This window comes from Cuculus canorus, chromosome 3 (genome assembly GCF_017976375.1).
Source record: "Cuculus canorus isolate bCucCan1 chromosome 3, bCucCan1.pri, whole genome shotgun sequence".
In the NCBI taxonomy this organism is placed as follows: domain Eukaryota; kingdom Metazoa; phylum Chordata; class Aves; order Cuculiformes; family Cuculidae; genus Cuculus; species Cuculus canorus.
This window is the reverse complement of record NC_071403.1, coordinates 102,888,198-102,916,041: the sequence shown is the minus strand read 5'-3', so window position 1 is coordinate 102,916,041 and position 27,844 is coordinate 102,888,198. Positions and strand designations below refer to the sequence as shown.

General features: G+C 33.7%; 1 protein-coding gene across 2 annotated transcripts in view; it reads right to left on the bottom strand.

Annotated features, from left to right (window-relative positions):
* Positions 1-27,844, bottom strand: part of DNAH8 (dynein axonemal heavy chain 8) — a 139,251-nt gene that overhangs the window by 26,770 nt on the left and 84,637 nt on the right. For both annotated transcript variants that reach the window (XM_009564269.2, XM_054062587.1), the window contains exons 52-75: positions 26,063-26,185; positions 24,465-24,678; positions 23,817-23,926; positions 23,084-23,247; positions 22,058-22,250; positions 21,526-21,648; positions 19,763-19,893; positions 19,289-19,442; positions 18,672-18,836; positions 17,876-18,102; positions 17,367-17,485; positions 14,408-14,511; positions 12,518-12,694; positions 11,494-11,661; positions 10,084-10,296; positions 8,651-8,788; positions 8,211-8,338; positions 6,950-7,121; positions 6,003-6,158; positions 3,657-3,812; positions 1,975-2,157; positions 1,447-1,552; positions 400-652; positions 111-301 (exon numbers count right to left, since the gene is read on the bottom strand). In XM_009564269.2, the coding sequence (XP_009562564.2) occupies positions 111-301; positions 400-652; positions 1,447-1,552; positions 1,975-2,157; positions 3,657-3,812; positions 6,003-6,158; positions 6,950-7,121; positions 8,211-8,338; positions 8,651-8,788; positions 10,084-10,296; positions 11,494-11,661; positions 12,518-12,694; positions 14,408-14,511; positions 17,367-17,485; positions 17,876-18,102; positions 18,672-18,836; positions 19,289-19,442; positions 19,763-19,893; positions 21,526-21,648; positions 22,058-22,250; positions 23,084-23,247; positions 23,817-23,926; positions 24,465-24,678; positions 26,063-26,185 (3,868 nt within the window). The remainder of the gene's footprint in view (positions 1-110; positions 302-399; positions 653-1,446; positions 1,553-1,974; positions 2,158-3,656; positions 3,813-6,002; positions 6,159-6,949; positions 7,122-8,210; positions 8,339-8,650; positions 8,789-10,083; positions 10,297-11,493; positions 11,662-12,517; positions 12,695-14,407; positions 14,512-17,366; positions 17,486-17,875; positions 18,103-18,671; positions 18,837-19,288; positions 19,443-19,762; positions 19,894-21,525; positions 21,649-22,057; positions 22,251-23,083; positions 23,248-23,816; positions 23,927-24,464; positions 24,679-26,062; positions 26,186-27,844) is intronic.

The window sequence follows — 27,844 nt, the reverse complement described above, 5'->3', positions numbered from 1 at the left end:
AAGCTTGAAACCAAGCAGCCAGAAAATCATACTTTGAAGTGGTACAGCAGTCTAAGAAGTTGAAATTAACTCTTATTCTTATAACACATTTTTTTTTAAAAAAAACTCACCTTTAATGAAAGTATGGAACTCTCTGGCTTCTATGTGTCCTTTCTGAAGATCAATTTTTAATGTCAGGAGAAGGGTAAAGAGGAATTTGTGGTTTTCATACAAGCCTCTGACAGAATACAAGTAAGTTTCAAAGGTAAGATACTCAATAATATTTGAGATTCTTTTCTGAGGTAAAGGAGATTTCTGAGATCTGAATGATAAAACAAAACACAAAGAAAGCATTTTAGCAAAAGCAAATACATTGGAAAGACAAACATCTGAATAGTGGCAAAAGCTGTGTCTTCCTACTTGGTCATGGATTGATCAAATAACTTCAGGAACTGAGCCAGTGAAGTCTGATACATATTATTGACCATGCTCATTTCTGTAATAAGAAAATAAAGAATGCTTCCACGTGTAGCAGCAGGTCGATATTCGTCCTGAGCAGCATTGATCTTCAATTCAGTTTCTGCAGCCACAGACAACTTTTCACCTACTTCAGCAGCTGTTTGCTTAGTTGTTTGTAGAACTGCAATCAAGGATTCATCATCTACTAGGGAACCTAAAAAGTCAAATATTGGATGTTTAGGACATTTTCGTAACAATTTTTTTCACTTCATATATGTAAAATCAGAAAGGCCAAGGTATAAATAACAAATAGAAATTATTTAGTGAATTGCAGAAAACTCTTAAAATAGAGACCAAACAGGATATGTAATTATTTTTATATTCATTATGCTAAATAATGCATTCAACCTACGTCAATATGGATGTATCTATGTCAGCAGCTTTGCAGAATATACTAGAGAAGCCAGCTTTCTTATGCACCTAATATATGTATTCATACACAGTACTTCAATAATTTTCAAGTCTGTTGATTGGTACACTCAAAGTCTAAATGACTTAGAGTCAAAAAGGCAATGATCACACAACATTATTCATGCATCTCAAGTATTTACGGACCATTTCACTGGAAGTTACCACCTTCTTTTTCCATCAAAGGGTCAGTAATTGACCCTATGTAGGCTCCTAATATACTGCAAAAGACTTTCAACATCATTTAAACTGACCTTTTATATTCTACAATTTCAGTGGGTTAAGGAATTGCCCATGGTCAGATCCCTTGTTCTCATCTGAGGGGCAGAAACCTCGCAAAAATTATTTGTTTCACAGAACTTACTTAGCTGTTTAAAACTATTTTATGTCCGGGGTTGTACATACTTCAAATTTCTACCATTGGATGTTCTTTTATTCTATCTTGTATAAATAAATTTCTTTATGGAGAGATTCTAATACGAATCAGCTCAATCTGCCTAATCTGCTTAATCCTGGTTCTTTTACATTTTGATACAGAACCTTTGGTTGCACTTAGTTTGTACAGAAGATTGTCTTCCAATTCTTTCATCTTCCTCTTATTAACAGCTACATCTTCCATGAGTTCAACTCGTTGTGCTTCTAGTTCCTATTAATAAAACCCAGAAAAATGTTGTGACACTTTATGGAATATAACCATGAGTCATACTTAAAATTCAGTTGCTGATGAATTCAAGTTCATGAAAGGCACATTTTACTTTTTAAGGTATCTAAAACATAGGTTTATAATACCCTTCTTTTTAAGCAGTGCTTATTCAGTATTTTAGGAAGCATCTTATCAATGCCAAATGCTTGTGCTTAATTTTTTGTGTCCTACTGACAGCCATATGTAGAGCATTCCGTAGGTGTATTTTTCTCATTTGTACATTTCTATGCTGAATCTGAATAAAATTTTAGAAAATGGCTGATGTCATTTTTTTTCCATTTGAGTATTTGTTTTCCCCTAAATACTAAAACCAATTAACTAAAAAAATAACAAATCATGACAATTTGTACGTGTTGTTAGTTTACCTGCTTTTCAGTAAGAATCACTCTTCTCAGTAACTGATTCTCAAGTCCTTTCATTGTAACAGTAAAATCAATAATTGATGTTTTTGCATTAATTTCAGGTGTGAAAGCAGGATTGGGTAGCTTTGTAGAAATGTAAAGTCTAAATGAATCCATAATCTCTACATCCTTATCACCAACTTTCACCTGTGGAGTAAGTTAAAATAGTATTAAGCAGAGGAAAATGAGCTTTAGTCACCTCATCAATACTGACTAGGAAAAAAAAAAAAAAACCAACACTATTTGAAAGGCCCAAGACAGGAAGTATATTTCACAGTTCAAATTTGTCATGAAAATAACAACTGATGACCAAAGGAAACAGTTAGGGCATATTATACAAGTAGCATTCCCCTCCAGGTAAATATAGGGATTATATTTGGCGTGGGTTCTGACTAATGGCTTCAGAGCCATTTGGTTTAGGTTTTGTCCTTCCTATCACACCTCAAATGAAGGTGGTAGAAACTACTGACCTTTGGAGAAATCATTGTTTCCTTTTATTCAGGGAAAAAAGAAATTATTTGATCCATCAATGAAATATAAATGATTGGATAATAATTCTATATTTATTAAGGCTAAATGGATCTTAAAGAATCTTTGTAAAAGAAATTGTAAATTTATTCAGTTTTGCATAGAAATTTTTACAGAAGATATTCCAAATCAGCAGTCTAACTTGAAAACTGCATGTGTACAAGGAAATCCGATCACTGTGTATGATCCTGCAAGGCCATTTCAAATACCTGCCTTAAGAAGGAGCAGGACCAAACCACCCTCTTAATCATAGTGTTTGCTCTGACATTCGAAGTAAAACTCACCCACAAAATTGCATTAATTTATTTTCATTATCATCAACAACCTGATCTACCACCTCACTCATTTCCCAACCAGTTATGATAGAATCACAGAATCATCAAATCATTTAGGTTGGAAAAGACCTTCAACCTCACACCACCTTTGTGGTGCTCCTTAGCTGTCTGCCCCTTCTTCAAAAGGTCATAACTCTCCTTTGTTCTCCAGAGTTCCAGCCAGAGCTCTCTGTTCAGGCAGGCTGGTCACCTTCCCCGCGGGCTTGTCTTTCAGCACATGGGAGCAGTTGGCTCCTGTGCCTTTAAGACTTTCTCCCTGAAGAATGTCCAGCCTTCTTGGACTCTTTTGTCCTTCAGAACTGTCTCCCAAGAGACTCTGTTGAGCAGCTTCCTAAAGAGGCAAAATCCTTCATGCTTTTTGTCTTGTTCCATCAGAAAACAGTTCTATTCCAGATTAAAGATTCTGCAATTGCTACAGTCAGTACTCCATGCCAGAAAGAGAGAAACCTTTCCCACTCTACTAAATATTCTGTTAAAGGGTATAAAATAAAAATGCTTTAAAACAATTGAAAGTATTTTAAGCATTCAATAGTATAAGCATAACTGGTTGTCGTTTGGATTCTTCAGTAGTAATTTCAGCAGTTTAAAGTTTGAGTTTGACTCAAGAACTTACTACTCAGCCGAGGCTCTTTCTACTATATTTTATCAGTTCAGTTTGACTCCTCACACAACCACACTGAATACAAAGGCTATGTGATTTGCCAGAGGTTTGGAATAAAAGAGTAAAATATTATTCATCACAAATCTAACTGCTTATTCCAGGTCTTTTATCTGATTACTAACCTTAAAAGAAGTCCCAGACTTCATGAAATTCTTTTCTAATATATTATCGAGGATCGGATCCAGCTCTTCATCTATATCTTCAATCAGAAGTGATCGTCCCAGTGAAAGACTATCTTCTAGGTGTGTACGGAAATACTTGTCATTCAAAGTTGTTACCTCAAAAAGTGAACAGTAAATTGATATAAGGACAAAAAATTTTTCAAAGGCTTATGCAAAACCCAAAGATCTAACTATGAAAGCTTTTTTCATTGTTTTTGTTAGTTGCATTTTGAAGAAAGTCATAAATGTTGACCACGCAGTAATTTATGCAGAAATACTTCTTGTGTATGCAATGAAAAATACCATAAAAAGGTGAATTAAAAGACTGGCTGTAACAGAACCCACAAAAATTCATTATAAGACTAATAATGTACTGAGTCAAACTGGAATGGCTTATTGGGAATTGAGGATGTTGACAATATATTTTTGAAATCAGAGATATCTAACTTTTAGTTTTCTATTCTGTGTCCCGGTTTTCTAATTATAGCTTTGAAATGCTGAGAAATTATTTCTGGAAATCTGAATTCAGTCTAACAGATTAATTGCTCCTACAATTTTATGAACTCAGATGTTTGAAATATCATGAAATATGATTCAAAATATATTAAATCATTAAAACATATGAATAAGTAAATAAAAGACTAATTTTATGCAGCTGCCTAGATTCTGACTTTAAGAAAGTTCTCATATTATTTTCAAGATTTTCTCTGTAAATATGAAATACTACCATTCTATTTGAAAACAGCGTTGTAGAAAAGGACTTTGGGGTCCTGGTGGACAAGTTGAGCATGAGCCAGCAATCTGCCTTTTCAGCAAAGGCCAAGAGCATTCTGAGCTGCATGAGTAAAAACGTGACCAGCAGGTTGAGGAAGCAATCCTTCCCCTCTGATCAGTACTAGAGTGAAATAGCTGGAGTCCTCTCAACTTCTGGGCTCCCCAGTGTAAGAGAGACACTGAAATGAGTCCAGCACAGGACCACTAAGATTATTAAGGCACTAGAGCACTTGACATATGAAAAAAGCTGAGAGACCTGGGATTATGAAGCCACAAGAAGGCTCTCAAAGGTATTTGCCTACGTATACAATAAATACCTGGTGGTTGAGAAACAGGGATGAAGAACTGGGAGAAAGACTCCTCTTAGTGACACACAGTTACAGGGCAAGATGCAGTGTGCACAAATTGAAATACAGGTAATTCTATTTAAACATAAAGAAAAACAACCAACTTTATCACAAGGGTAGTTGAACTCAAAACCAGGTTGCCCAGAGAGATGGTGAATTCTTTCTGAATCCTTGAAGGTATCCAAAACTCAACTGGACACAGTTCTGGGCAGCCTGCTTTTGTAAATCCTGCTCTGAATAGGGAGACTAGACTAGATGATGTTCCGTGATCCCTTCCAACCTCAACTTTTCTGCAGTACTGACAGTTCACTTTATTAATGATAAAATCATTAGCAAGAATTTCACATTCTCTTTACTCCAAGACTTAAACTCTCCAAAATCTAGAGATTTTAATACCCTGAAAATTTATTGAGGTTCAGGAGGACCTGTGAGATTTCACAACATTCAGGTTAAGGGTTTTTAAATGCAGATTCCTTTTCCCATGTTACTTCATTTGTAAAAAATTCATTTATTATGCCAGCTACAGTGACACGTGTACATCTTAGTATTATATGACATGAGCAGGTGTTTAACCCATTTGGCTTAAGCTATAAAAGAGCTATTAAAATTGCAGTAACATTACAATAGACAGATTTGTCTTGGGTTTACTTTCAACTGGTTGTCCTCAATTTACTCTTGTGGCAGTAACTTCATGTATGAATTTCATCTCAGATTCTAAGTTTTGGACTGCATCAATTTAAGTACTTTGCCTACATTTTCAAAGCTGTAAGTTTTCCAGCCTTTGTCTGTACTCTTACTAAGAGTTGCCCTCTTTACTCGCCTTTAATAATTTCATATTATTCTGTTTTGCTATACTTTCCACCACTCTGCCCTCCGTATAGGGAACATATTCGCCAGCTTTGAACACAAGGCTATCTCCCTCTTTTCCACAATTCTTTCTAGATTTCATAGAAGTATTTCCTTATATATTCACTTTACTTATATAACCTTTTCCAAGTCTTTGAATGGGACTTAGATCTCTTGTCAAGTTCCCTGCTATTGCATCTGCATCAGCAGTCTCCATACAAGTTAAAAGTTATCTCAGATATCTGTAAGAGTTAGACTGACTCAAGTGCAGACACACCGTAAAGCAATAATGTTTGAAGGACTATAATACAGCACATTACTCCTTTGAAATACTGTTCACCTGTAATTCATTATCCTCTTCTTTCTTTTTAATCCATGTTTTCCCTTGAGTTTGTGGGTCTACCAAAAGGGGGTATCTAGCTGCTTTAGTGACAATAATACCATTCTGAATTGAGAGATCATCTCTAGGCAGTCCTTGAAGATTCCACTCGCTAATCTGAAGAATAGAAAAAGAAATAAAACCAAAACCTCTCATAGTTTGGAATAAAATCTTACTGGAATTAACCATGAATTACAATTTTTCTAAGAAATAATGGGGACATCAAACTAAAGGGAGTGCATATCTGAGCCTGCTAAAAAATTATGAATGCAGATGGAAAAATATTTCCAGGATTTTATTTTTGTAAATGTTTTTAACTATATAGAATAATAAACAAAAATATTTTAGAAGTGTAAGAAAGTCAAGAGGCAGCTTGGTAGTCAAATTACATACTGGGATCAACCAAGAGAACGGGAGTTTTGGAGCCTTAATTTTTACAGAAGGAAAGCTGAAGATTCTAGCACTGTCCTCTGATTTCTCATACATTCACATTGAATGAGAAGACAGCCTGCATTCTTTTTTAAACGTTCTCTTTGACATAAAATCTGTTTTTGAAACCTGACCCAGATAATATTGACAGAAACAAAAGCTAACAACCAAACCCACAGTTTTAGTAGATAAATGATCTGTAGCTGTGGTGATGGGTTCTCAAATTAAGATCTTATTGGCAATTGTCTAATTGTATATGTCACTTATTAATAATACATAACTTGTTAATCTGTCTAAACATTGCTCAGTATACAGATGTCTAGTGGAAATTGCCACGAACATCTGGAAATCACAGCACTACATTGCACAGCGATTATTGGGGATTATAGTTCTGTTCTAAGTGGGCATAATGCTGGGTAACACTCACAGAATGCATTGATTGAAATTAAACTGAAACCCATCAAGCATCAAGAACTTACTGTCGGTGGATCTACCAACACAGAAATCAGGTTCAAGTTTTCAGTAAAAGGGATTTTACGGGCTCTCAGCTCTGCTTCCCATAAATCTTCAAGTAAAAGCCTCCTGAAGTTTTGATTAAAAGGACCACAGTACGAAAGAAAACCTGTACAGAGCAGTACATCTCCCACAAGTCTAGAAAAGGAACAAAATAATAATTAGAAGGTGATGCATAATTTCTATTGATGTAGACAACCAACTTTTGAAATATAAGATTTCTGAGGACAATTTAAGGAGATAACTGTTGCTCTTTGAGAATGACAAATAGGTCCTTTATTTTTCCAAAACACATTTTTCCAAAACATATTTTTGTGGCAAAATTTAAAAGTAGTATCATATGAAACATTTTCTTCGCATCTACAAAGTAATAAAGCCCTGATGACAGCTATTCCTTCTTTCACAACTGAAGCAAGACATGTTCTATTTCTTAAGAACATGTCTGCAATACAATATCTATCAAAAATAGAAACATAATTCTTTTGGAAAGAGCAGACCTCACCAGAAATACCCAATTTGCCCATAGGAAATTTATGCAAACAGAAGCATTACACAGAAGCTGCACCTAAACTTTCAGACTCTACCTTTACTAACACTTTTGACAGTTTTCCTGTTTTCTAAACAACTGGGACCTCTGGCTCCTAAGCTGCTCCACAGATTTTTGTCATTTGGACAGCAACACCATGTGGACTCCCAAGGCCAACAGTCAAATGTGTTTCAAAACACAGGCTATAGGACAAGGACTAGTGTCTAGTCTCTAGGCCTCCTTCTTTTATACAAATATGTCATAATTAATATGAAAAGGGGTGTTTCCTTTTCTATCAAGTATCAAGTACTTCCTTTATCCTTCTCAGTGTCCTTCTCTGTATCCTTCTCTTAGATCATCCCTATCTCCCACCTACTGGAAATACTTGAACCAGGTAGGAACCGTGTAAGGAAAGACAGGGGAGGCAGCTATAATACAGGCACATAACTGCACTAGAAAGAATCCCTTTGAAAACAAATTCCAAACCAGAGGTATTGTTCTGAACTGAAATACAAGCATTCAGCACTTGGGTATTCACTTATGGGAGGAAAATGAAAATTTCAGGATAGTTCACTTAATTGTGTAACGATATTAATATTTCCAGGAGGAAAATGAAGTACAACAATTAAAGGTACTAAACTGTTTACTAGCACTTCAGTTTTTACACATTTCAGGTTTTTTTTCACTGATTAATTTGATACCTGTTAATCTGAGATTTAAATTCTTTACTTTGCTGAGTCCACCTAACTTTCTCTCCACTCAGTCCATCTATAAGTGCAGAAGCTGCTTGCATCTTTCTTCTGCATGTTTCTGCATCATTCAGTAAGTCCTAGAATTGAAAAAATGTCCTATTTAATTTACTAATAGAATGCAAAAATCTAAGGATTATCTTCTATTTATGACAAATATTTTATTTTTTTAAAACATATTCTTGAGAACTCTAAGTGCTTCTATTGTCTAATGTTTCTATTCACAGAAAGAAGGAAATATGAGAGAACACAGCTTTAAATCTCTTCTTTTTATACCTGAATCTCATCTATGTCCTTCACAGGAGCAGGCCTTAAATTTATATCAATTCCTGATTACACAACAGAATTGTATGCAAGTATTTTTCATAATACTTAAAATAGTGTTATCTCACCGTTTTCTCCTTCATTGCTGCATCAAACTTTGCCTGCACTTTATCCAATTCAGCTTGCTTTTCATCTAATGCCTCCTGTGCCTTTGCTAATTGTGCATTAGCTGCTTTCAGGCACTCTTCCTGTTTTGCCAAGTTAGCCTGCAAAAAGAACAAATATTGAAATAATCATACAAGATTTGAATATACCTTGATAATTTGTTTAAGCCCACTTAGTTCATCATGAGACAATAATCATGAGACAATAATACAGCAAAATAACTTTTATTCTAATATTGTAATGAAAATATTAAAAAATTAATCTGAAAACTGCATATATATGCAGCAGATACATTTAGTTTTGTTAAAAAACAACGTAGTACTCTAGTTTCCTACTATGTATCGTCAACTTTATTTCATTAAAAAAAATTTATATTTAAAGAAGCTGGTTAAGGAAATAAAGTTTCTGATCTGTACATATCGATTAGCCTACAGAAACCATCAGTCTACCACCTTGATTTTATGCTTTATTATTTCTTTTTCTACATTTTGTGGCAATCAACAATCACAACACCGGGAGATTTGTCCTTTATCGGCTAATAATGTAGCTTTTACCCACTCGAAAATCATGGTCCTAAAACAGCGTATATTCTCATTGCTTCTAAATTGATACTTATGCTGAACACAGGAAATTCATTAAACAATTTTTTTGAATCATCTACCTGCATCACTGGAAAAACATGGCGAAGATTTGGATCACCATTCAGATGCTTTCCTCTTTCATTTTTTTTAAAACTATGCTACATTTAGGGATTAAATACTTGTTTTAGAATCCAAAAAAGCAACAATCACTGCATTTCAGTTTCTATATGGTCTTTACCCCTGATAATTTTTTTTATTCAGATGTTCACGAACATCAAAAAGAACACCCACACTAAAGTCAAAATTACTCTTAGAAATATTTTGGTTCCTACTATTGCAATAAAATTCCTTTAGTGATGAGAGCTCTGAATCTCTTCAGAATACTCATATTTGGGCAAGATATCAGTCCACTCCCTCAATGTTATTGTGTGAAAGAAAAGAAGGTTAAATAACTGCAAACCCCTGTTTGTAGGACTTTTTGGAGAAGGAAAGAAGATCCTATTCCAGTGCAACTTTTTGAAAACAATTACAAAGTAATTATAACATAATAAAAACAAAAAATGATAACATTTTTTTCATTGTACACAGTAAATCAGAGCACATAAATTTAATTTAGGCTAATTTTTTGTTCTGTGTTCTGTCTAGAATAAGATATAAGTTTTTTCTGCTCCTATCATCCTTAGCCACTAAAAACTACAGACAATTATGTCTGAATAAAGATATCTATATATACATTTTTTAAACCCTACTACAATTAGATTAAATTAAATTAAATTACATGGAAAGCAAACAGAAAGCAAGAAATTAAGAGTCACCTTAAGAGGTAAGACATCTCTGTTGACACCATAAAATATTGCCATGGCTTGTGTCCAAGAGAGGAGTCCTGCCACATTACCACACACCTTTTTACCAGCCTCCAGTGTATAGTCTTCCATGTTAAAGTAAGGCTGGAGTAATTCTACTGTTTCTTCATTGATTGAATCCTTAGGAAACTGCTGTAGACTTTGCAAGAACGGGCCACTCATAAGCTGCAAAAAACCAACACAGCGTATTTATAAGTTATTTACACATTTTATACTCAGAAGTTTGTTAATGGGTATGTTAAAAAATGTTCCTAAAATTATTCAGTAAAAAAAAAGTAATTTGTGCAGTTAACATTATAAGTGTGCTACTTAGTTATGAGTCCTCCCACATGCCTTCAATTATTTTAAAGTTTAAAGCAGTTACACTCCAGCAACTAGGCTTGAAAGTTATTGATGTGCTTTCAATCTTCCATATTCCTGTGTGGCCATTTAAAAAGCATTTAAGAAGCAGCATTTCATTGAACTAAGATAAAGCCCCAGAGATACTATTGTAACCGATCTAAGGCATGCCAAAAAAATCTGCTTATGCAATTGTGGAATGTGATCTAAATTCTTCTGGAAAGGGAAATAATTGGGTTTGACTTTTCTTCTAATGAATGTTTAAATGTTAAAGGTGACTAATGGAATAACGGCTTATCCTATTTCGTTATATCAGGAGAAAATAAAACAAAAATGATGATTTTTTAATTCCTGAAAAAGCTTAAATAAAAAGCAAGAGCTCTAACTGTATACAAAATATATATATTTTCTTCATTTTTCATGACAAAAAAATTTGAGACAATAATACTGGTAAATGGATGCACTAATAGAGGCAGAACAGAATTTAAAGAATGGCAGCAGAAGACATAGACGTAAAAGTGTATTTTGAGAGAAGACCGAAGTCCAGCCAGGAAGATGGCTGTCCAACCAAGGAATTTTGGCCAAGAATATTGAAGTGCAGAATGACTAAAGCTACTATCTCTTAGTCAGTCAAATAACCTTTGAAATCATCAAGGAGCCTTGAAGGATGAGAAAAGACTGTTTTAAATGTGAACATACAAGTTTCTAAAGAGAAAGAGAGGCTTCCCAGAATGTCCTTATCTCACATATGCTTAATATGATTAGTTTGACTGATTTATTTACCAGCAGTTCATATGCCAGAAATGGGACAAGGAATATCTAAAACTGCTAGTGCAAAATTCTCTACACAATTCACCTACCACTTGCTACCAAACAAACTCTGTTTATATACTGTGCCTATCTTAAAACCATATCTTTCATTTTTTAAAAAGTCTCTCCTGTTTTGCATAAACAACAACATAGATTCTCTGATATGCAAGTTGCCATTTCTGATGTTTATGGCAACTTGGCAACTCCACTTACTTTTAATGATTCTCCCCACGATGGCTTGCAGCAAGGCTTTTCTGGATCCATGGTAACTGGTTCTAATGGCTTTTGGAATAGTAGCAGACAACAGTCCATGATCCTCATGATTAGGTGAGGAGGTTTTGCAAGTTTTTTAACAGTAGCAATATCCACTGGTTTGATGGTCTGTTTGAAGAAAAATGTAACAGTACTGCATCAATATCATTGTTCTATTTTCCAGTTTAGTATCTTGATTTTATTGTTTGTCTTAACTCTTGTCTGAGGCAAGTTTGTACTAAGTACATACAAAGTGAGTAACTGGGCTTACTTTAACAAATTTCATAGTTTCATGAAACTAATAATTTTAATGAACGTTTATTAGACAAGAATATTTTCCCAATGCTACAGAAATCACTCAAAAATCAAATTTAAATACATGGAAGAGCAGCATTAACTTAACTTGTCCGTCTAAGTGACTGAAGAAAAGTATATTGTAAAATTGTATAAGACTTAATTAAAATCAGTTTCCTTAGTAAACCAGTGTTCTGGATTTTTAAGGGCTAAGTGTCATAGTTTATTCTGAGATGGATTTGAGAGGGGTTGTTTATAAGTTATTGCTTCCTGTTTCTCTCCAAATTAAACAGGTTTTCTTTCTGTGAACAAGAGACAGCCTTTTGTTTCTTGTAAAAGAAAGATACAACTAGGTAAGTATAAAGAATAAACATTCTTTTAGCACAAGAAGTATTTTCTTGAATTAATAACAACAGATATTCTAAAGGTATCTATAACTTTTGGAAAGGTTTATACCTTCATAATGATCAAGTATTAGGGTGGAAGCAGAACAAATACTTTAAAATAATCTCTATGTGTTTAAGGTAAAATGAGAGCTCCGTAAATATTCTTCAGAGAAGTGACCATTAACTCTAAAGAGCTAGTGACAGCAGTCAAAACCAAGTGAAAACTGCATGTTGGTGGCTCTAGACTTTCTTTCACTGGTGACTCAACACTACTAAACTAATCAAAACGTAAGAATTTCATTCACATTTAGTGCAGCTTTTGCTTCTTCTAATGCTGGTTCAGCTGCCAACAGTTTACTCTCTGCCTTCACTTTTTCTACATCAATTTCATCTACAATTTTTTGTGCTTTATCTTTTACGCCTTGGACTTCGTGTTTTGCTTCAGCTGCAGCTTCAGCACTTTCTGTAACTATTGCTAGTACCTGGAATTGATAAAGAACACATAAAATTTATAAATCAAAATGATGGAACAAGTGATTAAGTTTTCAGATACAACAGAAAACAGATATGTAAAGGCTATCATACAGGAATATATAAAGCTAACCTCAACTATATATAGTACTATATAAATACTGAAAAAATTAATATAATTTACAGAATACCTACAAAGAAATATCATATGAATCTCTCAGAAGGAGCTGGGTAGTAAAAATTGAATTATTTTATAATGGATAGAAGACCTTTCAGTGATTTTTAAAGCCAGTTTTTAAAGCCAGTTTTTAAAGCCAGTTTAATCCTATGATAGATTTTTATCCTAGTTGAACTTATACTTTTTCAATACAATAATTACTTGCTTTTTCACAATAATTCTGCAGATAAAAATTAAAATAGTATAGTTGATAAAACTAGTGGAAGATAGCAAACCATCTGCAGTAATGGTCAACCTCTCTTTTACTCCTTTTGTCTAAAAAGACTCACTTTTAATTAGTCTCTTCAAAGTACAGCCCCATGTGAATTAATAGAGTGAAGCTATTCATTTGTATCTGATTCTTTCGTACATATATTTTAATTGTCTTGTGCATGTGTGACATGCAGTTGATGTCAGAATGTTAATTGACCAGTATCAGATATAGGGTCAAGGCTAGAATTCTGTAAGAAATTACATAAACATATATAATGCTCCCAAATATCTATAAGAAAAAAATGACAGATAAAATCCCCAAATCGCTCAAATTTTTTTTTTGTAAAATCCAATTCTGATTTTTATAGGTCTCAGTACCAAAGGAAAGAAAGAAATGTGTAGAAAATTAACATTACACATAATTATAATAAACATAATAAATGTCTAGGGTTTTATTATTTATCCATGCATCTACTTCTGATGACTCATAAGTATTGCCCTGTTGAAGAAGTTGACAGCTAAGATGCTATGTGAATGACTGCCATTGCTATTTCAAAATGTTTAGCAAATATAAATATTAAAGATGGTGAGAGCTATCTGTCATAATCTTGAAATGTGAAAAGTGTAATTCATCCCTTTCTGTCATAATGTTCTCTCTCATGAGATGAAAGGCCTTGAAAACTGCAGTGAGTTCCATAGTCATCACGGACCAAAACTTTGCTCTCCAGTGCATATAAATTACGCACCATCATAGCATTATGGTATTTTTCAGAAAACAGAATTCCTATATTAATACATTCCCTAACATCCAGAAAATAATTTGGGAAACCAAATTACCAATCTCATCAAAACACAGACACCTTGTCAATGCAAAAGGCAAAATAGGAAACTGAACCGTGATGCACTTTTTCCCCAAGATATTTTGAAAAAGTCTCAATGCCATCTGTTATCTTCTTATCTGCAAATAAGTGCACATATAACCCCAAGTTTAATAAACATCGATCAAGCACAGAAAAAGTCATGAAACAAAAACGTAAACCTGATGTTTATAGGAGTGGGTAACAAATGGGAGGAGAACAAGGAAATCACTTAGCCACTGTCTTAAAGTGCTTCACTTTCAGAAGCAAATGCTAAATCAACTCACTACAGAGAGAGGAGAGAAACCTCATTTTAGACCACAATGCACATTTTTTGGCTTGTACAAATTATCAGAAAATTCTGCTATTGCACTTTATCTCACTATATATACTGGTGCTATTCCCTGCTTTTTGCTATTTATCGCTCAAGTACTTACTTCATTTGCCTTAACAGATGCCACAGCCAGTTCCTTCTCCTTAACAGCCAAGTCCTCAGAGAGTTTAGCAACAGATTCACTGGCCTCCATCAGCTTAGACAAACCTATTAAGTAAAAGATAAAATTCAGAAAAATGAAAACTATTTTTTTCCTGGTTAGATTATACAATCTAGCTCTAGATACCTTGTGTTCTCATTTAAATTTCTGTAAAGGAGAGAAAGTAGATATAAGCACTCATACTATCATGACTGTGCTTACTATTCAGTTTTCATGGATATAAATAATTTCACAAGGTGCAAAATGATTACAAAGAAGCTTGATTCTTCCAAAGAGAAATCCATTTTATTTTGTTATAGCTGTAAACAGCACCTAAAAGTGTACAGCTGGGATATTACCTACATTAAAACAAATCCTTACACTCATTATATTGGCTTCTTAAAAAAACAAAAAGTAAAAAAAAAGGAGAAAAGGGGGGTATGTCAAGGATATGTTGTGTCATGAAGTCATTGGACAATCAAAAAATCAGACTGATACTGCATTTGTATCGTTGCATGAGGAAATTACATAAGTAGTAGGGTCCATAAGTGCCTTCAATAGGGAGTTCTTTCTAGAAAGAAGAGGCAAGAAGTGGAGTCACCAAAAGTGCACCCAAAAGTCATAGCAAGATTACAACCTCCAGCTCCTGCATATTGAGTTTACCTTGACCCTGGTGACAGCGCAGAAAAACACATAAAAGCATCTGTGCCCATATGGCTTACTGGCAGTCCCCTCATATCTCTTACATGTTCTCAAGCAAACATACACAGAGGCCATTCAGCCTTACAGTAAAAGTTGCCCAGAAAGAGATGAGTTTTCTCCTTCTATAATTATTATATATACAGTCTTTCGCAGATATTTATCAAGTTAAAAAGGTTCCACATATTTTGATCCCATAGAGAGAATCAAAATAATCTCTTTCTCATTGCTCAAATAGATGACATGACTCTTTGTCAAGGCTGAGCTTAGGTCTTCTTGTGGAACCACAGTTGTATATGAGAAGACATTATTCACACATGTGGTGCTCTATGAAAGATTCCCCAGATGGATTCTGAGAGAAGACACAGGATTCAGAAATAATCTTAATTGTTAATGCATCTCAGGTTTTTTCCTCACCTATCTCACTCAAAATGACAAAACAGAAGAAAAGACATCATGCTATCTTTCAAAATACGTTGCTCATATATTACAGAGCTCACAAGCACACTTCCAGTGTGCTTCCAGTGTGCTTGAGCCAGAAACTTTTCTAGGAATCTGTATTGATGGAGGTATTTTTCACAATTTTACTGCTTTACAAGCATCTTGAATAGGCCCAGACAACATTACATACAGGGCAAACATTTTAACAAGGAGATGAAAAGAGTGACATTAACTCAGCTGAGTTTAGTAACATAAAATTTAAATCCCACATCAGGATAATTGCCTAACAAAATGAAACAACTTTCAAGGTTAATCTTTTAAATCTTTGAAATATTTTTGACATTAAGTGATAAAATACAAATGATTAAAGGACAGATATGTGAGATAGTAGCTAGTAATTAATAATAAACTTTTTGAGAAAGTTACTTAGGATGCAGTGAACAGTGGAGCATGTTTGGAATCAGGGATGGCCAGTATTTTTGTTCTTTAGTAATACTTAAGTGAAACTACTTAGAATAATTTCTCACTGGCATGAGTATTGCCCATAACCTGACAGCCATAATCTTCTGAGCATCAAGATATAAAGATGCTGCAGTAGAAGAAGTAGCATGCATACAGTTACCTGTATATGACCATTCTGCTTCGAAAAGCATGTAGGGAATTAGTGATAATATCATCTGAGAAACTAGTAAAATCTACATGTGAAATTTTCTTGGCAGTGCTGAAGCTATGTAGGTTATTTCTTTAAAATTATTTTTGAAAATAGAAAAACTGGAGAAAGAACATCACCTCCTGCCCTCCCATCAGAAATCATTAAAGCTCTCAGACTTTATGGCCATCTCAAACATGACTAATGATAAGTTCTGATTTCTAGAACTGGCAACAGGTCCATACAGGGAAATTTGCATAATGTGAAAATATGGAGGATCACTTACTCCTCTACAGTCCACTGTAATTCAGTAAACAGTCTGTGAATAAAATAAATATCTACATATCCTTACACTATTCTTCACGTGAGGTATACTAGTTATTAATAATTTTCTAAGTGCTATTATACATCTTTTTAGGTTTATATGAAAAAGCTCATCATGTAGAATTATCTACTTTGTCAGACTGATATACAGTATCTTTTCTCATAAACTCCAAGTTTCCTAAGCTGTTCAGTTGCCTTTGTAGATTTACAAGAGCAAAGGCAAACGGGAAGACTGGAAATGTATTCTGAACCCATTTAAGTACTAATCTAATGCCAAAAATTAGGTCATTTCAAACAGCTATCCAAAATTAGAAGAACATTTCAATCATACTCTCCTGTATTTCATATTGCTAGCTATAAAATGACCACAAGTAACAGCTACATATTCTACAGCAGAAATCTGAAATAATTCAACTGTGGAAACACTCAGGTTACATAGTGAGAACTTCCATAGACAGGTCCAGTTAATAACGTGATTAGAGCTAACTCTCTCTACACCAGTAAATCACGAACTCTCTCCAGCCATTTTCAGGTTCTGTTTTCTATTGCAAATGCTAAATTGGAAACACTGACCTTTAATATAATGCTAGGATGAATGACTAAGCTGGCAGCTTCTTTGAGGCATTTTTGTAAGAGAATCACTGTGAGCTAATGACAACTGGAGTACTTGGAAACAGTCCTCAGATGTTACCAGTTTTGGACCATGACCCAGCAGAACTGATTTTAAGTGACCATTGAGAAAGTCTAATGTTAAAAACAGATCATTTGAGACCATACATGGAAATATATATTTATCCCTCTTTTGCTTACCAATTCTCATACGTTCAGCTTGTTCATTAATATTCGCTAACTTTTCAGTATAAACTTCTTTGTAGCCATTGACGAAAGATAGATAGGATTTAGGTGTTACGTAAGTTCTTCTTCGATACCTAAGACATGGTATATTGGCAACATCAGCTTAGAGTATATTTTTTATAAGTACTGCCACTTGATTACTTCAATGAAACTGAAGATAATACAAATCAATTCTTTAATTCAGTCAAAACCAAATTTCTTCATAATGCAAACATTTATTTCTAATTACACAATGTGTTTTTATCCACATAAGCAATGTTAAAGACTGTTGAATAGTGGGAATGAAGATAATAAATTTGCAACATACCAGTAATCACTTTTCCTGACCTTCACATCATATAGGAAATTTATTTTTTGTATTAGCTTTAAAAGACGCTTATTTATTCATATAACAAATAAGTTCAAACCCCACTATCAGTAGCAACACTTTTAAGATTAATTATTGCATTTGTATAAAATATTACCTTTGGAAATAATTCTCACAGCTTTCTGAAACCATAGCATGAAAGAGACCCATGGTTTCCACTAGTTGTGCTTTAACTGATTCAGAGCAGACCATATCAAATTCTGAAAGAAAATAACTGGCTACAGCTATAAGAGCTTCCTTGGGCCATTGACTGAACCAATCTATGGTGCACCCTGATATGAGACCAGGAAACTTCAAGGAACGTGCACGGAACTTCTCACCAACCTAAAGAGAGTAACATTGTTAATTTAATGATGCTTAATTAGGTTGATACGAATGTTTAGTTCATATAAATAATGAAATAGTCTATTTTTTTCTCACTAATTTTCTGATTCGATCACCTTGCACAGTTTTTTCTTTTATATAAGTATTTTGCTAAATTTCCAACATTCAATATTTTATGAAATTACAAAAATGAAGCTAATGACAAATAGAAATGCTTCTTAATATTTTAAAACTTCAATTAACTTGTTTTCACTTCCATTAAATTCTTGTTTTCAAGTGAAAAGCAAAAATTTCACAAAGATGCATTCATTGATTTGTATTATGAAAAACTACTCCATGAAGAAACCGTAAGAAATACTTTAACATTTTTTGAATTATTTAAGTAATTTGCTTTGTAATTCTGAGTACCCTACTATTACTTTTGTTATCTCAGCAATTACATCCAGACTTCAGCAATCTTTTTACATACATTTAAAGCTCCTTAAAATATAAAGCTTGAATAATCTTGTCACACCTTACAGGATCATTCAGTAATGGAATAAGGAAGACAGATATGAACAAAAACTTACTGGAGAGAAGCAGAGGACAACATGCAAGTTCTTCTTTGCCCGAGTTAAGAAATATTCATAAAGATTATCAAAGGTAGGAGAACACCGAGGCATCTCTTTTTTCATCACAGGTATTAATTCTTTAGTGATTTCATCCAATTCATCCCGAGCAAATAAATTAGAAATCTTTTTATAAAATTAAAATTGATAAGAAAATAAGTTACATGGATGGAATTATTATGAAGTTTATACACACTCTTCTGTTTACGTCTGTATTTATCTTCCTGCATATATACAGTTCAGACAGACTAAAAGCCAAATTTGTTCCTGTTCTAGATTTCATGGAACTCCATTAAAGACTAGGAAGTCTAACTCAAGAAAAGTAAATATCTCAACTGGCCAGTCAATTCTACTGAAATATGTTTATCACAGCTCTTTCTTTTCCTGGCTTACACTGAAATAGAGATTCAGAAACTCCATAGCAAGAGCACTCCTTATTTTAAAAGTTGAAAAATTTTAAAATTAATCATTATCGATTCTATAATTTGTTACCAAAATAAATAGAAACTAAATAGTAGGGAAAAAATCTGCAGCTTCCTGCTTCTGAAGTACATTTTCTGTCATGTTGAGACTTTTACCTCGCCTGAAGATAGCAGATTGTTAATATATTCCAAAAATGACTCCTCTTTTATTTCATTATCAGTGAAAATAAAAGTGATGCCTTTTCCTTCTGCTCCAGCTTTTCTATACAAGAATTTTAAATCATCTGACAGATTGCCTATATTATAGGATCTAGGACAAATAAAAAATGTTACCTGTTAATTCAAACCAACTCAGAATACAGCTATTTTCATATTATAGTGATAGTGTTTTATTAATGATAGTGTAAACATCTTCTGTAAATACATATTTTTTGACTCAGGAATAGCTAACACACGGTTCACACAGTTCAAATGTTGTATACAAATCAGATGAGAATTCATTGTTTTCCACATTTTTAAATAGTGATAAAAGGAAAAGAAAAAAAAAAGCTGTTAAAAACACAAGGTTATGACTGTATAAAGTGAAAGCAATAGCTTAAATTGGACTTACGTATTTCTTGCATTTCTTACCTGGTTAAAGTGATCTGAAATATTTCATAGCCAGCAATAAAGGAGGCCAGCCTTGAAAGACTTTGTTTTCCAGAACCACCAACTCCGACAAGTAAAGCATTTCCATATGTTGTCCGAATTATCCGAGAAATCTACAGAGGAAAAATTAGAAGAAAAGAGCATCAATAAATTTAAATGAAAATGTTAATCAGCAAAATTTAAAATCTGTAATAATCTACAATTTATTTACTAGAGTACCACATAATGATTATTAAAAGGATACTTGCAGAAAATTTTTCCTCTCAAAAGAAAACTTGTACAATCTATACAAATTCTATGTAGCAAATGAAAAAGCTGCATGTAAGAATATAGGATGGTTATAATTAGTTACATACAAGTTTCAAATATATAAAGGGAGATTTCATTTTATGTTGAATTTATCATCTTGAATATCACATAATCCTCAAAATCAAATAAAAATATCAGTATAAAAATCTTTTGCTAGATGAACAAACATACTACATTCCTCACTTCAAAAGTCGGAAAGTCTTGGACTCATTTAAACTATCATTTAGTGTTATCCTCTATTTTAGCTACCTTCAACATTTCCTTAGAGGTAATTTTCTTAAGTCTCCCAGATACAAAATCTGAATTACAAATTTACTATGTTATTGCTTTTTTACACATTTTCTGTATATACATCACATCTTTCTTAGGTTTATTATAGGTTGGTGCATTATTACTTGTAGATGCTGCAGTTTGCTTTGCTCCTCAAGTAAATTATGTACAAAATGCAAAAGACTGGCATCTACATCAAGCCTTTGAATTTTATTAATTTTTTCCTTCAAACAAATTTTGGGTTTATGCCTTCTGAGCCTATCCAGTTAATTTCAAATTTAGACTTTCATTTTAACGTAGTTAATAGAGCTCCTTTCTACTACCTAACTGCATACCCCAGATATTCTGGTTAAAACTCCGGTTAAACTCCATGGAAAAGGAGCATCAGAGACTTTCAAGGTCTTCTGAAACTCATCTAGCATCACATGGACTGTATTTAAAAATAAAATTATTTTCTTGTGATTAAATGCAACGCAACAAAATAACTTACTTCACTTGAAGCCAACTAGAGAAGAACCAAACATATTCTGTTTCACCGTGGCTTTTATATGTCTTTCAGTAAACAGATCACCGAGTAAAAGTAATTCCTGAGATAATTAACACAACTTCTTAAACCCAAGGCACTGTGGCTCAAAAAAAATTCAAACCTAGCTTTTATTTTTCCCCCCATGAATGGGATTCTGACTTTGGATTAATTCTTTCCTTATACCTACCTTTCTGAATAGGGGTTCAGCTGACTGTAAATTGAGACTTTACCCTACACATTGATTCTACTGCAGCCCGAATTTATATTTCTTTTCATGTCTCTCATCTGATCAGATCCTGCCTCATTTTATTTTTTTTTTGTCACTTGTCAGGCACCTCTGAAGTGTTCTTTGAATTCTTTATATACAAATGTGCCTCTTTATGACCTCACCTTTCCTATCAAGGAAAATCTCCATACCGGTGAATACACAGAAGCTTAAACAAATACATATAAAAAGGTACTTATTATAAAACATGAAAATAGGTAAAACTACTGTAGCTATTACCTAGTTTTTGAAAATGACAGCAAACAAGTCTGGGAATAAGAGTAGCTTTTCAGAATGTGTCCTCTATGCACAGCTGCCTAAATCAGGAAAACTCTTGCAACAGTTAAACTAAAAAAAAGGTAGCAAACTCCAAACCTTAATAAGATGTGTCATTGCATCCTTAAAAAACACCAAATCAAGAAATAATCCTCTAATACATTCATTGTAGTGTCTCTGATACTTTTGCAATTTTTCACAAAGAAAATCAAAGCTTGGAATCTGAAAAAAAACCAAAAAAAACCCCAGTAAAAATACTAGCATAGCCCTTCATAATTTAAAACTGCACTGACATTTTTTCACAAACTTGAGTTCATTTATTGCCCACATGTAATGAGATTATCGTCTTAATTCACTGCAGTGACTGTTGTTGTATTTAAAGAAGAAATTTTCTGCTAATGGAAAAAACCAAGGAGAATAAAAATTAATAAACTACATTTATATGGCATTATTAACTGTAACATCAGTAAAATCATGTATTGTGTACTAGCCAGAAAAATCTAGGTAGATCTTCACAAAAAATGTGGTAGGTATTCAACAAAACTTTCTGTATGATATTTCAGCAATATGGCATACTTAATTATTAAAAGAAAACTTCATAGCCTAGTAATTTAGCCATAAAATGAAATACCTCCTCATAAATTTTTGGCTGCTCAAACACAAAATCTTCTGGTGTATCATCATCTGGTTCAGGCATCTCCCTTAAAAAATCTACAAAATATGGCTCAGCTTGGAGAACTTCTGTTGAGTCTTTATCCACATATTCTTCAATTACTTTAATAAGAGTTTTATCAAACCAGGTTGTATCTTCAGGAGTAATAAATCTAAAAATAAGTATAGTTTTCTTAAAAAGTCATTTCTTGTTATATAGGGAGGAAAATAGATAATTAATACAAAAAAACCTTGTAACATTTCAAAGAAAAACACCTATGAGCCAATTCATATTGGACGATAGTCATAGAAATGGATTAGGCAATATTCACAGAAATTATATACTTCCATACTCCAAAGTATAATAGTCAAACACAAAAACCATAAAACACAAAGCCAACTTGACTTCCCAACTTTCACTGAGAACTAGGCAATAACAGATCAGTTTCAGTAGTGGGTATATGTCAAGTTTCACTGGCAGTGACAGTACTATACGGAGAATTTCACAAAAACTTGAAACACCATAAACACAAAAACATTACTGGATATTTAACAAATAGAGCTTATACCTCTACCTGTTTCACGAATAATTTAAAGGAAATTTAGAGGAGATGGGCCATTTCTTAATCATAGGCATGCAATGTTTTTTTTCCTGTGAGATCAAAGCAATTTAAAATTATTCTTTGTTTATAGACTTAGGATACAGTACAATCCTCTATTTTACAGTGGAATTGGCTGAGTGTAGCCAAAGGTAAGTGAAAAAACACATAGGTTAGAACAAAGAATGTGTGTAGAATTTCAGAGTTCTCCATCTAATTACTTGTCTAATCTATTAGCACATAGCACATTTGTTGGGATAATCCTCCAATGCAGATCGCATGTAAAATAAGACATTTTTTTCCATACTGGCTAAATAAGGTTTATCATATCAAGTTTTATAGATGAATGAGCATAAAATAAGTAAATGGCTAAATCTTCTAAATATAAAATGCTATAATTATTACACCTGTCAGCAATTACTCTGGTACATTCATGTTTAAAAAGCTTTAGAAGGACAGCACTGTTGTTGCATTCTTCTGCCTTTATAGTTAACATTCCTTGCCAAATTCTAGAAAGGTCTCGAAGGTTGAAGATATAGTGGAACTTAGATGGTGTAGGCAGCATCTTTGTCTAAAGAGAAATATTCAAAATTTCAAACTTTCAAAATAATATACAAAGTCAGTAACATTTAGAAGTAATTAAAAATAACATAATCTATAAATTTATAATTAATAGCACTTAAAATGTAACAGTAGGTACTAATTTTCACACATAACACCGTGGGCAAACTACTTCTAAGAAGTCATCAAAAATGTATCATTTACTTGGAAGCAGGATCTAACATTTAATGTAAAACCCCAACTCTTATAACATGTAATTATTTCATACGTTGCTCTGGGCTTTGTAAATTAAAAATTCTAATTTATAAACAATTTTATTCCCAGTTCCCTAGCTATAGTGATTAAATCTTTGGGTAATATAAATAAAACTATAGGAATGAAAGGACTGATATTTCCCTTCATCTACCTTGAATACTGAAATCTGGTATTTTTCCAGACTGTATCTCCAAAACTTTTTTGTCTATCTCTCTCCTGGTTTCTAATAGTTATAGATATGTTCTTCAGGAATATGTGCCTCAATTACACTCACTGGCACTCTGTTCAGACTGATTGTGATAAAACTTCCCCTCTAATGTATACCTTTGTCCGCTGCCACAATATTCTGCCTGCTGGGACCAATTTTTTCACCATACCACATACTTCAGGGCTGAATTGTCTACATGAATGAAAGTATCCACAGCCAATTACACCTGGAAAACGTAAAATGCAATAGACAATTAATCCCAAGTTATAGGATATAATAAGGTAGGTCGTGAGCAAGATGTGTAAGTATTTATTTAAAACATTAACTTGCTTTTAAATTACAGATTAAATAATTTTGTCTCTCTTGTCTGTGGCTCTTCTGAACTGGTGTAGAAACAACCAGCAGCAATTACTGGCTTTTCACAATATACAATAACAAAGTTCACAGAATTGACATCTTTGACAACAGGTGTCATTTCAGACAGTGCAGAAGTGGAATGGTAACCCTCATAGTAATAGCAGTGCTCACTTTCTTCCAGGAAATGCCATTACTTTCTTACTAATTATTTTGCTTGTCCAAAATTAGAAAGACAAGCATTTAAAGGGTTAATCTAACTTCCATGGCAGTATTTTTGCTATAGTAAAGTTTGAGTTGTTTCACTGGGAGTACTCTGAGTTTGCATGATGAAAGTGAGAAAGATAACAGTTTTATACATTTTAAGTTAATTATGAAAAAAAAAAAACTGCAAGAAGAGGAAGAAGTACCAAAAATTTTGTCTATGGATGCATTGGATGGCAATGTACAATTAAATATACAAAACTGTCTTTTTAAACGCTGGGGAATATCGTTGCAGCCTCCTCCAGGATGTATCATTGCTGCTATTAATTGGACATCTACAATTGTAGTGAAGTCTCCGGGTTTATCCAAGCTGTACATTCCTTTCATTTCCATCATCTGACGAACAATTTCATTTGTCACCTGTAAGTTTATGTACAAGTTAGAAATTCAAACAAGAAAGAAAGAAAGAAAGAAAGAAAGAAAGAAAGAAAGGAAGAAAGGAAGAAAGAGAGAAAATGTACCCTGATAATTTAATTCTTTCTTTCAACTTTACCACTAATCCCTAGGGAGAGGTTTTCACTTTAACCTAAACTCAGATTAAACTGTCTTCCTTAGTCACACAGGACATCTTGGTTTCTCTGATTTTAAACATCAGGAAAATTCTTTCAGAGCTGTACTACCATACAATATACATATTAAAAAAAGTCTGTATTCCTTTCAATTAAAGTTAAGACAATGAACTGGAAAAAAAAACTGGTTTGACCCATATTTTGCTGCTAGACATTCAGCTCAGGTGTTCAAACTATGCTTTCCAGTTCTTCCTTGGGCCTCCTTTGAAGCAAAAGAACTAATTTTTTAAATGAGAAGCTGTTTATTCTGAAAAGGTTATTCACTCCACATTCCACTCTACAGTACAGGTTTCACTTCAGAGACACTAAAAACACATGCTTGACTTCTACTTTTGACAAAAACATCTTTCTGAAGTGGAGGAATGATTCAGTCTACATATCCATACTGCCACTTAAATCCATGTCCAAGCCTACTCTAACAACCAGACCTGCTACCCACTCTACTAGCAAACCAGCTCAATCTTACGAGTAGCCTTAATCCAAACTGTGAACCTCACAGTAGCCAGAGAGCCTGAGCATTCAAAACTCCACAGAGGCCTCAGGTTTCTCATTTGTTAATTACTATGAACAAATTAAAAAGGTAACGGTAAAATATCCTTGGTCTATGTTAGAACAAACATTCTAGAAGACCTAGCATTCTAGGCTGGAAATACTTCAGGCCTACAATGGGAAGGAACTGTGAGATACTTTTGCCTGATTTGGGTTCTGTATAGGCATAGACGTTACACAACCAAATTGTACATGGGATCATCAAAAGCCAAAGATCTTTACTCCAGTTTGCAAGCCAACGTGTTACCCTTGAATTTGAACACAGCCCTTACTACTTTCTTCAACGTATCACATTTCCATTTTGCAGAAAGCTTGTGTTCTCAGATGAATGTCTGTCAACCCTGAATTTACTAATACGGTCTTTTAGTACAGTGATTCTTTACTTAGTCTTACAAAAATATGAGAAAGTGGAGTTAACACAAGACACGACACCACTATCCTACATGTCTCCTCAGTAAATCTAATTCGCTCTCTTTACTCTTCATCAATGCACCATAGTTAGTTAGAAAGCATTTCCAATAATTAACAGTTATATTATCGAGGAAGTCCACTGATTCCCATGTATACTCAAAAGAAAAAAGTGCAACAACTTGAGAATAAGTCATATTTGTTTAAAAACTGTTTACCTGATCTCCCCATTCATTGATAACTGGCATACTGATATCATCAATAAAAACAGTCATTTTTCTGCCTCCAGGAGGTCCGTAAGTACTTCCAATGCGTTTGTCCACATAACTCTCTATTGTCCTCTAAAAATTAAAGAAAGTTCTTGTTTTACATCTAAAGCACTGATATTTAAAATGAATTGTTAAAAAAAATTGTTACTTGTGCCTTTCTGCTACAGCAGTTGTGGTTTAAACTCAGATGGCAACTAAGTGCCACACAGCCACTCAGCCACTTCCCCTTTCCCAGTGGGATGGAGGAGAGAACTGGAAGAGTTGGAAAAAACTCAAAAAAGTGAGAAAAATCATGGGTTAAAAGTGAGAAAACTCATGGGTTGAGACAAGAAGACTTTAATATGTAAAATAAAATAAAATAAAATAATAAAAAATGTAATGAAAAGGAAAATAACAAAAAGCAAGAGAAATAAAACCCAAGAAAGACAATTGATGCAAATGAAAAACAATTGCTAACCATCCTATCCCCAACCAGGACAGCTTTTTCCCTCATTATATGCTGACCATGGTGTCATATGGCATGGAATATCCCTCTGGTCAGTTGGGGTCAGCTGTCCCGGCCGTGTCCCTTCCCAGCTTCTTGTGCACCCTCAGCCTATTAGCTGGTGGAGTGATGTGATGAGCAGAAAATGCCATGACTCTATGAAAACACTGCTCAGCATCCTTGAATTATCAACACTGTTTCCAGCACAAATCCAAAACATAACCCTTATTAGCTTTTGTGAAGAAAATTAATCCTAACCTAGACAAAACTAATGCAAGCAATCATCCATTTATTTTCTTTTTTTGTTAGTAGCTTCATCACTGATTCATCATTGATTAACTTTATTATCCTGTTCATCACACTCCTATGCAATTTTCCAGGACTATGTCTTACAGTCTGCTTCTGGCTACCAGATAAGTTTCTAAAACGTTTTCAAACTTGGGAATTATTATTTCATTATCAGCATCTAAGCCAATTATTATCCTGAAGTCACCAAATTAAAATGGCATTCATTTTAGCATGATGCGTTATCTCTGTATAAAACACTACATCTTCTTGTGAATTTTATTTCAGACTTCAAATATGTCAAGATGAACGCAAGAGAAGCTGCTACAAGAAAAGCAAATGAACAGGTCAGATGATGTTAAATCTGTTGCATATCTTTTTCTTTCTCTTGCTTCATAAGTCAGTAAGAGATAGTAGGAAGATATAGCACATACAATTTGAAAAATGAATGATTAATCAGAATTGAATTAATTATGAGAAAGCTAGAGTATCAGCAAGCATTTTCATTATCTACAGCATAATTTTTATAAATATCTGACCTAATTAGAAAGGCATTTAAGAAAGTCCCTTCCAAAGGCTAGTTCTGTTGAGGAATGGAATCTGATTTCAGAGACTTTTGTCACTCACTGTCTGAAAAATATGATTGTGGCTGATTTCCCCTGGGTAAGCTCAATTGCTTTACCTTTGCAGTACAACTACAGACCATATAGAGGCAAATTAGATTTCCTATATAGTTATTTCCCACGTCTTCTGAGCTAAGTAATGCAATGTTTTAACATTTAATGGCAATAATCTCTTAAGACTGAGCTTTCAACTAAGTAAGAAGCAGGATACAATAGAGAAATAAGACACTGATACACAATTGAAATATATCTTCAAGGTTCTACAGCTCCACAGTCTTTCTAAAGGCACTTGAAACATAAATTATGGCAGAAAAAATACCTTACAGGATGGTAGGAAAT